General features: G+C 29.0%; 1 protein-coding gene across 3 annotated transcripts; it reads left to right on the top strand.

Moving 5' to 3' along the window:
* Positions 1-3779: 3779 nt before the first annotated feature.
* On the top strand, positions 3780-12759 carry LOC132952878 (peptide transporter family 1-like). 3 transcript variants are annotated; one of them, XM_061025365.1, is made up of 16 exons: positions 3780-3938; positions 4035-4073; positions 5846-5918; positions 5998-6139; positions 6242-6334; positions 7489-7763; positions 8089-8171; positions 8260-8427; positions 8719-8970; positions 9039-9305; positions 11162-11268; positions 11355-11483; positions 11580-11682; positions 11793-11921; positions 12268-12372; positions 12449-12759. In XM_061025365.1, exons 1-16 carry the CDS (start codon positions 3909-3911, stop codon positions 12599-12601), a joined length of 2148 nt encoding a protein of 715 aa, XP_060881348.1. In that variant the 5' UTR covers positions 3780-3908; the 3' UTR covers positions 12602-12759. The 3 variants fall into 3 exon arrangements, with proteins under 3 accessions (XP_060881348.1, XP_060881347.1, XP_060881345.1); XM_061025364.1 differs by having other exon boundaries at positions 3780-3971; XM_061025362.1 differs by having other exon boundaries at positions 3780-4073.
* The last annotated feature ends 1596 nt before the right edge of the window (positions 12760-14355 follow it).

Here is a 14355-nt window from a genome sequence, read left to right as displayed (position 1 = left end):
GCTGCAGCGTCACCGCTGACTTCCTCGATCGCGATGCATTCGGCAACCGTATCATGTTCACCAAACAACCAAATAATGTCCTGTAGTATAGCCTCTTCGTCCTCATCATCATAGAGTATCGGCTCTAAATCTTTGACCTCTGGTGTTAGTGGTTCTTCGTCCTCTATTGGCATGACCCATGTATCGACGCGTTCAACAACATGTATCATGACAATTTCTTCTACGAAGTCACTAGTGGTGGCCATTTTGCTTTTTGGTGTTTTCAGGTCAGACGTTTAATTGCAAGTGGACTCGAAGGTCGATACAAAATCAGTTTACTCGAAAAATTCAAACATTTCCCAGACGACGGGTACACAGCGACGCGAGCATGGTCGTTGTGAAGTCGTTTGTTCTAATAATCAACAATCGTTAGGATTTCGGGCCCGTTTATTTTTCCAAGACCATTATTAATGATATATGCGCGTAGTTATAATAATATATTAAACTATAATATTTGAACAAGGATTTGTGTTTCGATTCGTATTATACACTGCAGAACTGCAGTGCTCATTTTATACTTTCAGGTTAAGTCTTTTAGATTCTGAGTGAAACAATGGATGTATTGATTTTAGAATGGTGTGTGTTTTTTTGTGTATGCTTACAAGTTTTATAGTAAAAAAATGATTCAATCTTCAATTCGAAGGGACAAGGGTGATTTCTGATACGAAATTGTATTTAGTCGGAGCCCATTGAGAGATCTATATTGAAATTTATTTTTACCTACCTGTCATCGTTTATCTATTATCTGCAGTTAGAACTTGGAATAGTTCAATAATTCCATGAGATATTTATTCTTCATATTTAAATATTATATTTTATAAACCTATGACCAGATGAATTTATTAGATTTTAGGTTTCCGGTTAAATTTGTTCCGGTGACTAACAATATAATAAAATTAGATAGTCCTTAAAGTATTGTCACGAACTTCTATTGCAATATACTAACAGACAATAATAATTTATTAGAGACCTGCATCTGCACTCGGACCAGGCGCAGACACCACCACACAAATTCTTGAATTCTTACACAAAACCAAACTGTATAATAAAATTTAAAAAAAAATTGTAATTGTAAATTGTAACTAATGGCCATTGTAGCTGATGTTAATTAATAACAATAAAAATAATAATATAAAATTGATTTAGCTAAACAAATAATTACATACGATGATATAAATATATAATAAATAATATATATGTTTGAAACTCTGCTTTAGCATAATACTTCTGTTGGGGGATATATAAGTTTGAGTTAAGTACAATACTAAAGTTTTAAACTAAGTGATATTTACAAAAAAATAAAACATTTCAACAAATGAAAATTTCATTAAAACTAATTAGGTATAATGGTTAATTTTTTTCTTATATATAAATATATTTTTAAAAAAATTAGCTTTTTAAAAGTGACAAATAAATATATATTGTTAAAATTATAAATATTAATATTAAGTTGCTTACATATTTGGTTATCAGCAGATATGGAGTTATAGTAAGTCCAAGCTGTTTATGTTTGTTGGTACACAAGTATTGATATATTTTGTATACCTAACGGGTATTCGCTAGGAGTGATTCACCTTGGCTAAATTACACTTAAACCTGTATAAAATTAATAGAATATTTCTAAAATATAATCTATATGAACGCGTGGTACATTATATTATGAGTTATAAATAAACAGAATTATTGTTTACGACATTGTAATACTTGGGCTTCAATAATAGAAATTAAATTAGCCTATTTAGAGTCCATATTTTTAGATCATAAATATTAACATAAATTGTGGTTATTAGATTTAGTGTATATATTGTTTAGTTTTTGTGTTTCGTATATTATTATGTTCACTAAGAAACCTAAAATAAATTACATATATTTTTCTTTATTAAATGATATATTATAGATACCTAGTTAGGTACTATACTATACGATAAAATACAAGATCAGAATATCCATCAAGATGAAAATATCTAGGGGATCAAAAAACCTACGAACAGGATAACATATTTGGTTTAAAAAGAAATGAAAATAACCTGTTTAAAAAAAAGAAGAACAATATATTAGCCCTTTGACACATATCAATTAATTAACATATCAATTTATTGTGGTATGCCAAGCCTACCTATAAGCTGCAAATATTCCAATGTTTTATTATTTTTATTATTTATATTATTATTAATTATTATAAGTTTAAAAAAAATGGATAATAATAGATAATGAAATGTTTGTAATGTCATTGAATTCGTCTAGTCGTGACAAATAATATGACGTTTTTTAATGTAATCTATCTTCAAAACATAGCTGATAAAAGCTACGACGAGTATACGCACCAGCAGGCGTCAACAGGTTTACATTGAAAAATAAAAAATAAAAAAAAAAATTTTAAAAACACACTTTTCCATAAAAACATTTAAAAAAAAATTTTAAAAATTGCACTAAAAAGACAAAAATAATTCTCTGTACTTAAAAATAATGAAAAATTTATTGATGAAAAATTTAAAAGTGTGTGGTGCATCATACAAAACATTAAAAGCCGAGCTAAGTCTCACATACACTTCTTTGTTCAATCCTGTTTATAAGATAGTGACTGGCAGTATATGTCAAGTATAAGAGCAAAATAATGAAAAATTTACTGATGAAAAATTTAAAAGCCAAGGAAAGTCTCACATACACTTCTTTGTTCAATCATGTTTATAAGATAGTGACTGGGAATATATGTCAAGTGTATGAGCACCACACACTTTTAAATTTTTCATCAATAAATTTTTCATTATTTTTAAGTACAGAGAATTATTTTTGTCTTTTTAGTGCAATTTTTAAAATTTTTTTTTAAATGTTTTTATGGAAAAGTGTGTTTTTAAAATTTTTTTTTTTATTTTTTATTTTCTACTTTTTAGTTGAAAGTAAATATTTTTATTAAACGTTTAAGAAATATGTTTGTGAAACAAAAAGAATCAAACTACTGGTGATTATGATTTATTTATAAATATTTATAATTACCGTTGTTACCATAGATATTATAATAATGGATAGGACACGCCTATACTTGCTTCGTAAGAGGTTGCGGTTTTTTTTTGGGGAAGAGAGAAAGTTCAATATCTGCGAGAGATATTACGGCGACGTCGTGGGGACAATCCTTTTTTTTTTTTTGGTCCATGTCCCAAAATGACAACGGATTATTGTATTGTCATCCAAGACCAAGGTCTATACCAATTTTCAGAATTTTTCATCTTCAAAAAGTGCCTCAAATCGAGCGCGCAAGATTTGATCACAGACAGACGTGAAACCAAACTTAAGAAAAGTGTTAAAAATGGAAAAACTCATTTATCTTTACAATTTTAAAACATATACCTACGATTTAATTTGCTAATGATTGCCAAGTGTCAATAATTATACACTATAAATTATTACCTATTAATTTATATATTACAGAGAGTAATCGTTGATACAACAATAATATATTATAAACATACAACAATCAAACTCTAATAATATATAAATAATAATTCTGGTTTTTTAAACAGAGCATTTTTCATAATATTTTTATTTAATTGAATATTTTATTCGTTGGATATTTTAACCAGGGTTCGTAATCCGTAAACTGAGTGATAAAAAAAGATTATTTCGAGTACCGGATTAATCACTATTATTTGGCAATAAAACAATTATATAATTATATTATCAAAACATGCAGTATTTCATACAAAATATTAAGGTACACGCTCTCAGTGCACTCGACTCGATGAAACAATGTGTGAGATGTATTTTTTCATTTAGTACAGGCTACGGTGTCTTATGATATCTAAAATTGTCCACTTTAAAAATTGTAAAACAAATGATTCGATAACACACTGCAAATCCACCAGAATGAATACATGATTGTAAAAACTACAAATTTCAGGAACGTACGTACTTACCGAGTGCCCAAAATTGAAAATGTTCGGATCCGCAGAATAAAATATTTATTAAGTATTGTGATCAGAAATTTCGATTTTTTTCAGCTCAACATGGATTTGATGTCTCATCAAAAAAAAATAACGGTGAGTTGATAAGTAAAAATACTTAAATATTATTTTGAAAACCGCAAATATTTTCAGTTTTATGGGTCACACTATTATAATATAAACACTTTTTACTTTTCGATTCAATAAATGTACAACCTGTCATTTTATCACCGTCCATTTTATTTTTACCTCTATTTAATTTTCAGTAAAGTTTTACCAATATTTATATTTTAATGCGAAACTGTTGTTTAGTTAAAAAAATATGTTATGTTAATTGAATTCGGACATTTTTTTGTTAACAATATTAGGTTGGATGCATGTAAATTCCTTGATTTCTGGGTAGGATTTATAATATTTAAATTCCACCAGTAAATTTTTTTTAAAAATAAATCTATTCGTAGGTAAATAACTAATATCCGGTGCTAAGTAGATATAAACTCCACCGATTGTATACAAAAAAATTGAATGGACGGTTATACAAAAAATAAAAACTATTAAATATTTAATTTTAATTAATTTTAGGTACATTTAGTTTGGAAAAATAGTATTTCACTTATACACTTTATCGGGAAAAATGTCAACTTTACGAATGTCGGAATGTATTGCTAAATTATAATCCACACGATGATAATTAAAAAATCAAATATAATATCAAGGCAATTAAAATTATGTTTTATGAAATTGAAAACGTTTTGTAATTAATGTTATCCGTAGAGGTAGAGAATTGTGTGGAATTACTTTTTTTTAATCAAATGTACTTTTACTGTCAAATTTTTTTACAGGTCAAAAGTTAGTGCTAATAGAATTTACATGTTTTATCGGTAAAAAAATTTTACCAGTGAAATTTACATACAAAAAAAGGTATAATCTGTGCAATAGTTTACAATAGCCTGATAGGTTTAAAATAAATAATCAAGTATATAAATCATATCTATATTTTTATAATTTTTTTCGTAAATAGCTTTATTTCAAATTTTCAACACTATTTATTTAAATGAGTTAGTATTCGCCATCCGGTATAAAGGAGGACATCCGAAAAAAGGGTTAGAGTTTAATGTGCACACCTAACTTATCACGTTCTCTTATAAATCAAAAATAAAATTGATTTGCTCAATGTGGACGGTTTTTGACATAATAGACGATTAAAGTTCCGCTTCAATATTAGCCTCGACGATTTTCATATTAACAAATATAATGTAGGCATACCAACCAATTTTACTCCACCGCAGAATATTGAATCTACATTTAAAAAAAAAGTTATTTGCGTTTTCGAAATACACCAAGTATACAATATACGTGGTTTATCGTAATCAGTGAATTTTGTGAACTATTTACCTATTCCTGATTGAAAGGTGAGTCAATAAAGAGGGTTAGCAATGATTTTGTAAATGATTTGAGAGTGAGCCGTTAGGCAGGAGTAGGTTTCTGAATCGTCAATTAAATACTACTAAAATGAAATACTAATGAAATATCCCATTAATATCTTTATTTTCCTAAATTTACGTAATAAGCTTTATTTCAACACTAAATATGAGTTCGTATAAAAGTGGAAATCTGAACAAATGCGTTTGAGTGTAATGTGCACACATTACTTACCACGTTTTCTCATACCTAAGTAAAAAATAAAATCACTTTGCTCAGTACAGATGGTTTTTAACGAAATAGGTGATAAAGGTCTGTTTCAATCAGCCTCAACGCGTAGGTAATAACAGTTATGTATACCATTATAATATTTGACGATGATTTACGACTAATCGTCCGCAGGATATTGAATCTATATTTCAAAAAAAAAATATTGTTTTTTTTAGAAATACCCCAAGTCTACGTGGTATATTGTGGTCAATGAATTTTGTGAACGATTTACCTTTTTTGGATTAAAAAGTGAGTCAATAGAATGGGTTACAACGGTTAAATATAACACAATTTTGTCAATTTCATAATTTATTAATAATCTGTTTAGCTGTTTTAGTTTTGTACCTGACAAGGATATTGAAGTTCAACGGAGACGAGTCGACAATAATATATCACAGTTTCATATTTCTATCGTACTTCGTGCCATTGCCGTGTGCGATCTTGGGAGACTCTTATTGGGGAAAATTCAAGTATGCTTTGTTCATTTGGTTTCATATATTTTAATCTTTATAAATAACTTAGGTACCTATCTGGTGTTTTAAAATCATGGTTTTCATTATATTTTTTTTTAGAACAATTATATGGATGTCGTTAATCTACGTAGTGGGATGCATCGTGCTCACCGGCGCATCGATTGCAAATATGTTCAGCCTGGACGTTCAAAAGTTAATCAACAATTTATTATTTTGCAGTATATTATATTATTAATTCCCAATACACAATCATTTTTTACGTAGAATTCAGCAATCAAATTTGTATTGATAGGTTCCAGCATATATTCGTCCCTCAAAAAGTTTCCAACAAAATTTATAACACATTTCCTTCGGTGACTTCGATTTAACTTTGACTACGTGTCCAGTCCATAGAACCGAATACCATGAATAGGTACGTCAAATTAACTTCACTTTGACTTCATCATCAATACTCAGCCAATGACTATTATAGTAAAGTTGTTGGTATTTATTCGCAACCACTCCACCACCAGAAAACTATCAGTTGACAGTATTTAGTATACAATTAGAAATCTATGATCGATATTCCTCTAATTCTCAATATGATTTTCTTATATCATATACGTATAAGAAGTTATCGATAAACAGTACATAATTCTTAGTCCAACTCTTTTTTGTCTTAAGAGAATGTCAATTGAATATCAGTTAACGTTTAAAATTTATTCATTCACAATTTAAAAATAAATTGATCCTGTTTTTAATTACAAACTCCTTCACACATTTAAAACACAAATTAAATATTTCAGAAATAGGAGTACCAATTGATAATACCGATAATCTTGAATCTTTAATTTATCTTTTTCCATCTCACAACTTCTTTTTATTGGTTGAGGTAACAAATGTAACGTTCTGACGGCTTGAATAATACCATAGACTACTTTTATAGGGATAAACCACTCCCGATCCCCCATTTCAATTCCATTTCAACAAAAACATAAAAACTATTTAAATGTGTATCAATAGTAAAGGAATGACGATGAAAGTTTCTTTAGACAATTATATACATTATTTATTGAATATATATTTATTTATTATATTTATATCATAAGAAACGTTTTGTTTGGGCAGAGAGTATAGTATTATTTTATTTTTTTAATTTTAAGCTATATTAATAGTAACATAAAAAAAATAAATATGATGTCTGCATTTTTGAGTAAGATTGACGTTTACCCGATACCTATCTGTAAGATAAATTCTTTACTGATCGGTATATCAAAAGTTCTCATCATAAAACGTTGTTTAGGTCGAAATATTGTCTCAAATCAAATACATTTGTATTATTTTATTTTATTTTATTTTTTTTTAAGAATCTTAGCTTTCCTTGGATTATTTTTCATATCCGTTGGTACGGGTGGCGTAAAACCGTGCAATTTTGCGTTTGGTGGAGATCAATTTCAATTGCCTCAACAAGAAAAACATTTACAACACTTCGCTACCAAGTTTACGTTGGCCGTATACACGGGATCGTTGATCTCGACGTTTTTGATGCCTGAATTAAGACACAGCATGCATTGTTTTGGCAGAGACACGTGTTTTCCATTAGCTTTCGGTGTGCCAACCATTATAATGTTCTTTGCCATAGGTAGGTATATATTTTCGATATTTATTATCTACAATAGTTATCATCCAGAGGGGAAATAATAATACCCATAGGTAATTCACTCTCATTTATTGTATTATTTAATATAATTATTAATTATACAAGTTATTTATTGTATTATTTTATTACTGTATGATTAATGAATGAATGGAAAATATCTACTTTAATATAACTTTTTCCTCCCATGCCACATGATCACAATTCACAATCCACAGGTATTTCTCAATCACACCGTTTCCACATAAAATACAACCATTGTCCAACATCTGCAATATATAAATAAAGTACACCGTTTTCAATTTCACAGTGATTTTCGTAGCTGGAAAAAACACGTACGTGAAGAAAAAACCGGAAAGTAACGTTTTAACCAGGACGTTTGGTTGCATTTTTGTAAGTTTCATTTAATCATGTTGTACAGGATACGACCACAAAAATGTTTATAATAGTTTTAACGCTATTCTCTAATTTGGATTTTAAGTATGCAGTACGAGCGAAGTTTACTTCCTCTGTTCCCTGCAAAACCCACTGGTTGGATAACGCAAAAGGAAAGTACACCGAATCAGAGATATCTGACACAAGGTCGGTCCTGAGCGTGATCTGCGTATTCACGGCATATCCGGTATTTTGGTCGCTCTATGAACAACCGGTACGGTACCTATTATATCGATAACTGTGAAGAATGTCAAAGTCATAGGTGGACATCTGTTGGGGGGTTTCTGGTGGGTGAGTCGCCCAGAAATTTCAATCCCTCCCCCGCCTAAACGAAATTTTGTGTACATCCATGGGCCATGTGTCCATGTCATAATAGTAATTGTGGTGTGAACAACTTTATTTGGCCAATACAAACTCCCCTCCTCAAAGAAAAAAATCAATCTATAGTATCCACCTATGAGATGATGTATAAGACGGATAAATTTAACCCTCTGACGTGGTATAGGGTTCAAGGTGGACGTTACAAGCCATGCTGATGAACGGTCGCGTGGACTTCTTAAACTGGACAATCAAACCAGATCAAATCCAGATGCTAGTACCCTTATTTGGAGTAATTGTACTCGTCCTTTTTGACGTCGTTCTGTATCCGCTGTTTGCAGCGATAGGACTCCGGAAACCATTACAAAAGCTCACCTTTTGCGGTGTCCTGGCGGTCATAGCATTTGTGTTCGCGGCCCTACTCCAGTTTAAAATAGTTGTAATACTACTTTTTCTGACGAATAATTTTTTTTTTCTTTACCCGTTTTTTTTTTTTGTTTTTTAAAGGGTAACACAACTGAGATACCATCAGGACAAGGGCGGCTATACATTTACAATGGATTCGATTGCCACGTGTTCGTACAATCGAAATCGTTACAACTACAGAATCAAATCGGCCCACTCGAAATGTTCAACGTCAGTCATACAGTTGTGTCTCAAAATTCGTCAGAAGACGTCATGGTCGTCGGGATCACATTGCGTTTTGGTCCAAAGTGCAATTTTGTGTTAGACAACTACGAATTCACTACCAATGTAACAATAATCGAAGGAAAAGTAAATATTTCGATTCTATTGCTATATATTTATATAAGTGGCTTTGTCTTGACTGGCAGGGAATCAACGGAAAGCCTAAACTATATTATTTAGGCACACACTTGGAATTAAAGTACTCGACAGTCGACACCATTGTTTAATGTAAGTGCAGACTATAAGAAAGGATTCACATGGATTTTAAGATTCACAATGAATATTTTTGAGTTAATTTTATTTATAAATAGTTGCCATTGGTTACATCTTACAGATTATAATATTGATAGCAGAAATAATTAGTTGAAATTAGTAGTTTTTAATATTGGTATAAATGGTTGCCATTGGTTACTCGGGCAGATGTGGTAAATCCTTGGATCAAATTGTCACGTTGACGGTCTCGAATAAAGAAATGTAAATTTAAAACAAATATGAAGGATAAAGGCAACGCTGGGTGGCCAGCTAGTAAAATTTACGATATTTGAATATTACTTAACAAGACATAATTAATATGATTCAATTTCATAATATTTTGAAAGTAAAACTCCTATAACTTATTATAAATTGCATGGTTTATGTAATTTGACCGATTCAATGTGGGTTTCTTCATCAGGAAAAAAACGAGACGTTGTTTTCTTTTTATTAAGTGTTTGAGTTTACCTCGTCAGTTTCGTTGTGTCAGCCTTAATGCTAAGTAAATTTAATAATAATATATTAAATATTGAATACTACTAGCACATTTTTTCTATTCTAAGTAATAAAAGAAAATCAGAACTATTTTTTAAATTATATTCAATACATAATTATTATACATATAATGATAAAAAGCAACCTTAAGTTAGTAATAACATATCATTTTATTAACAACAACTCTCGCGAAATGTTAAAATCAAACAACTTTTATGATCAGTGTTGAGTGGTATCTAGATAAATTATCTAGATTCAAATTAAATACCTTCATCTTATCTAGATGAATAAAAAAATTAGTATCTAATTGGTATCTAAGATTTGAATTACGGAAATCTACATAAATATCTAGATACATCTCGTTGTGTTATGGACGTGTTTTTTTCAATAATAGTTTACTCGCATTTAGTCGTTTTACATAAAATATTATAATATTATCACAATACTATATAAGTACTAAATAATAATAACATTTTCGTGCTGTTTTCTGGCAAATCGCAATAATATTGTATTCTATGCTGTCACCACAATTTTTAGATTACAATAATTCAATGTTCGATAGCGAATTAATAATAACAATAGAAGTAATGCACCCGTTTGTCCGTTACCATCGTATATCAATACAGATACCAGAATACGGGTTATTCCAAGTTTATACAAGTTATAACACCGTGTACCCGACACCCGTCCCGTCTATTGGTAATAATGTGGAAAACACTACAAATAGTTCTCGCACGGCAAAATCATTTGTACTTGTTTGAATTTATAGTTTGAATATAATATAAAAAGTCTATAAACCAGTTTCCTTAAACCAGTAAATATATTATGTAAAGTAGTAATTACTAATTAGTACCTAATTCAACTATGATTTTGGGGTATCTGTATGCTCAGTATATATATTTATTCATTAATATATTTTTGATACAAAATAAGCCTTCCTGATTTGCTTCCCTTAATAAATTACAAAACCAAGAATCCAATAGCATGTCAAGCGTTAATAAAAATTAACTATTATAATTTAAACATCTAGATAAAAAAGTTTTATCCACATATTTATCTAGATAAAAATTGAATATTCTATCTTTATATTAATCTAGATATTAATTTAGCTAGTAATCTAATATTTATCTAGATATTGTTTTTGCTATCTGAACGCAACACTGTTTAGGATCTCGTTTTTTTTAAAATTCTTTTAGGAGATTTCGTATCACTTGGCCCGGCTAAATTCAAACACAATTGCATTAAATCGTATTGGTATTCATGACAGTTTAGTCAAAGAAAAGTTTGGAAACCCAAATTTAAGGTTAGTATCTAAATACTGTCTGTAGTAGTACAATATAGTTATTTATAGTCTCTATAATAAACACAGACACGAAATATTTATTTTAGAGTTTTGCTCGATCATACGTTTGATTTTGACGATAACATTACACTGACTTGTTCAGATCACAACTCGTTTACTTCGTACTCTCTGTCTGGGTTTCGAGGGATGAACTTTCACGCCATAAAAGTCGGAAAGTGAGTATATCCAATACTTTTTTGTACATCGTTGCAATTATTAATGTTTACAATTATATAATAAAACCTTAACACGTGTAATCAAATCTAAAATAGATATAATGTATTCTACAATGGAAAAATGTTGTCCACGCCAACTATGGACATAATACCAGCGACATTCTATACACTTACTTTACAACGAAATGGCGATAAAATGGTAACATTATAGGATACTTGAACTGCGAATTTTAATTAATATCTTATGAACTACAAGCAAATGTAAGAAGTGCAATGTAACTAAACAAAAAAAAAAATATATATATATAGGATGTACGATTATTTACCAAAGACGAAGGAAACTATATTCACATTTTGTGGCAGCTTCCGCAATATTTGTGCATGAGTATAGCCGACATCATATTCATGGTCACCATAATAAAATTCGCATTTACTGAGGTAGGTATGTTTTTTTTTTTTTAATTTTATGATTTCGGTTAAAATAGACGCTTTATGGTTTTTTTTTTATTTATTATCAAGGAAACATAATATTTTTGTTGATAATATAATATTATTTAGTAAGATTCACATATGAATAGATTTTTGATATATTTAATTGCCATAATGCCATACCTTAACATTTCACCTTTTTCTTCCTAAAAATATAAAAATATAAATGTAAAATATCATTACCACGGCACGCCTGCACACTCGAATGCTTAACATTTATATATAGCATAACTTATAATTCGTTTATATTTTATTAGTAATATTGTAATTGATATTATGAAATGTTTCAATATAGGCCCCAAAAAGCATGAAGTCGTCCATAGCCGCTATTAGTTTATTGACAATGTCACTTGGAAATTTGTTGGTCGTTATCATTTCAACAATATCATTTAAAAATCAAGTATCTATTAATTTTTTTTCAATAAGTAAATGTTTATAGTACATTTAATATTGCATCGTTTTTGTTTGTGATTTAGGCACACGAATTTCTACTTTACTCGGGTCTTATGCTTGCGGACACGTTATTATTAGGTTACTTCAGTGTGGTTTATCGGAGTAAAAATATCGATAAAACTGACGCAATGGCATCGAACGAACACAAAATGGAAGAAACTACTGTTTCCGACTGAATGCTGTCTTATTAACTGGCAACAAGACCAGCTGGCTCGAAGAATATTATACTTTGTAGCTATAATAATAACATATAATTTCCGTATATTGGAATTTTATATGCATGATATTATATTTACTTAGCTATTTTATAATTAAAATGTAATCTTTTAATATATTTATGATCGTTGTTAAATATAAACAAGCAAAATAGCGGTCAATATGGTAACGCTCTGCTGTATTTACATTAGATGTCTAAAAAAGTCACTGTAATGGGTGTCACGTTTTTGATATTTCACGATGAATGAGCATAGACGTGTTTACGGGAGGGGTGGGGTGGGCACTGCCCCCCCCCCGGGCAGACTGTGCCTCCAACAAAACCATGCCAGGATAAAAAAAAGTCGTGTGGTGTGTACCCTGCAGTACCTATAGATTTTGGTTAATTGTAATTTTTTTAATTATGCATTTATTAATTAGTGATTACAATATTGACATATATAGTATTATTTTTATTTTTATTTTATTTTTATTGAAATAAATCTACAATCTATACATTCATTTTTGTACAATAAGTAGGTTTGATAAGTGAATAATAAAAGGTTAACATAAATTGTACGATCAAGGAGGATACCCAGTGGTAACACAAGTGTTGGGAAAAGATAACCAAAAAATCATCCGGATAAGATAACAGATAATTCATTCAAAATTTATCTAGATAAGATAAAATATAACATCATTTTTTTTATCTAGATAAAGATAAAAATACACATACATTTATCTAGATAAAAAAATAGATAATTTTTTTTTAAATTATATTATAAATATTGTAATTTAATAGTACTTACTTATTAGATAGTATTTATTAATTAATAGATCCTTAATGTCATTTCTCAACTAAAATAATATACAATTTAAATTTTTAATACAACTTGAATAAAAATAAAATAACAAAATAAAACTGGCAATTTGTCAGTAAACATTTCTTTTTTTAACTATAATAATATTGGAATTTGGAATCACTACTCGGTTCTCGTAAATTATTGGCTATTTCAGTATTTGAAAATATTCTTATTATTATATTATTTATCTAGATAAATTACCACAGATAACCATTACATTTATCTAGATGAGATAATTAGATAATTTAATTATTTTTATCTAGATAAGATAAGTAAAGAAACAATTTTATCTAGATAAAATTATCTAGATGATTCTCAACATTGGGTAACATCCTATAATAATCTATAATATAAACACTTTATTTTTATCAACAATTTACTTTATTATGTATCTGTTTTTAATTTAGTTTAAAATGTATTTTTTATTGCTTTGACAATGGTTATACTTTTTGATCATAACTAAAAAATATTCCTACCATCGTGAATTTTGTAACATAATAAATAAATGTTTCTTCATGTCTAAAAAAAAATAGGTCTCACAATTTAAAAATTTGTTGTGCCCCCTCGGCTACCAAAATCTGAACACGCCTATGCGAATAAGTGAGTGAGTGTGTGAGACGTGATTGAGTGGTATTTGGATTATATATATATTTTGATTATTTTATTCAATTATAAATCGATTGAAATATTTGAAATAGGATATACTTTAATAGTACCTAATGCGTTGTTGCACGAGTATATTATTTTCTCTTTGTATAGTGTAAGTAGTTCCCTATATTATTATTTATGGTATTTATTGTTTTTGGTTTACTACAACTGTGTACTTTGATTAAATATTCTATAGTGTTACAAAATATATATGAGAGTCATCGAGT

Source organism: Metopolophium dirhodum, chromosome 9 (assembly GCF_019925205.1).
Source record: "Metopolophium dirhodum isolate CAU chromosome 9, ASM1992520v1, whole genome shotgun sequence".
NCBI classification, from domain to species: domain Eukaryota; kingdom Metazoa; phylum Arthropoda; class Insecta; order Hemiptera; family Aphididae; genus Metopolophium; species Metopolophium dirhodum.
Note: the sequence above shows the minus strand (reverse complement) of the source record. Positions and strands in the feature narration are given on the sequence as shown.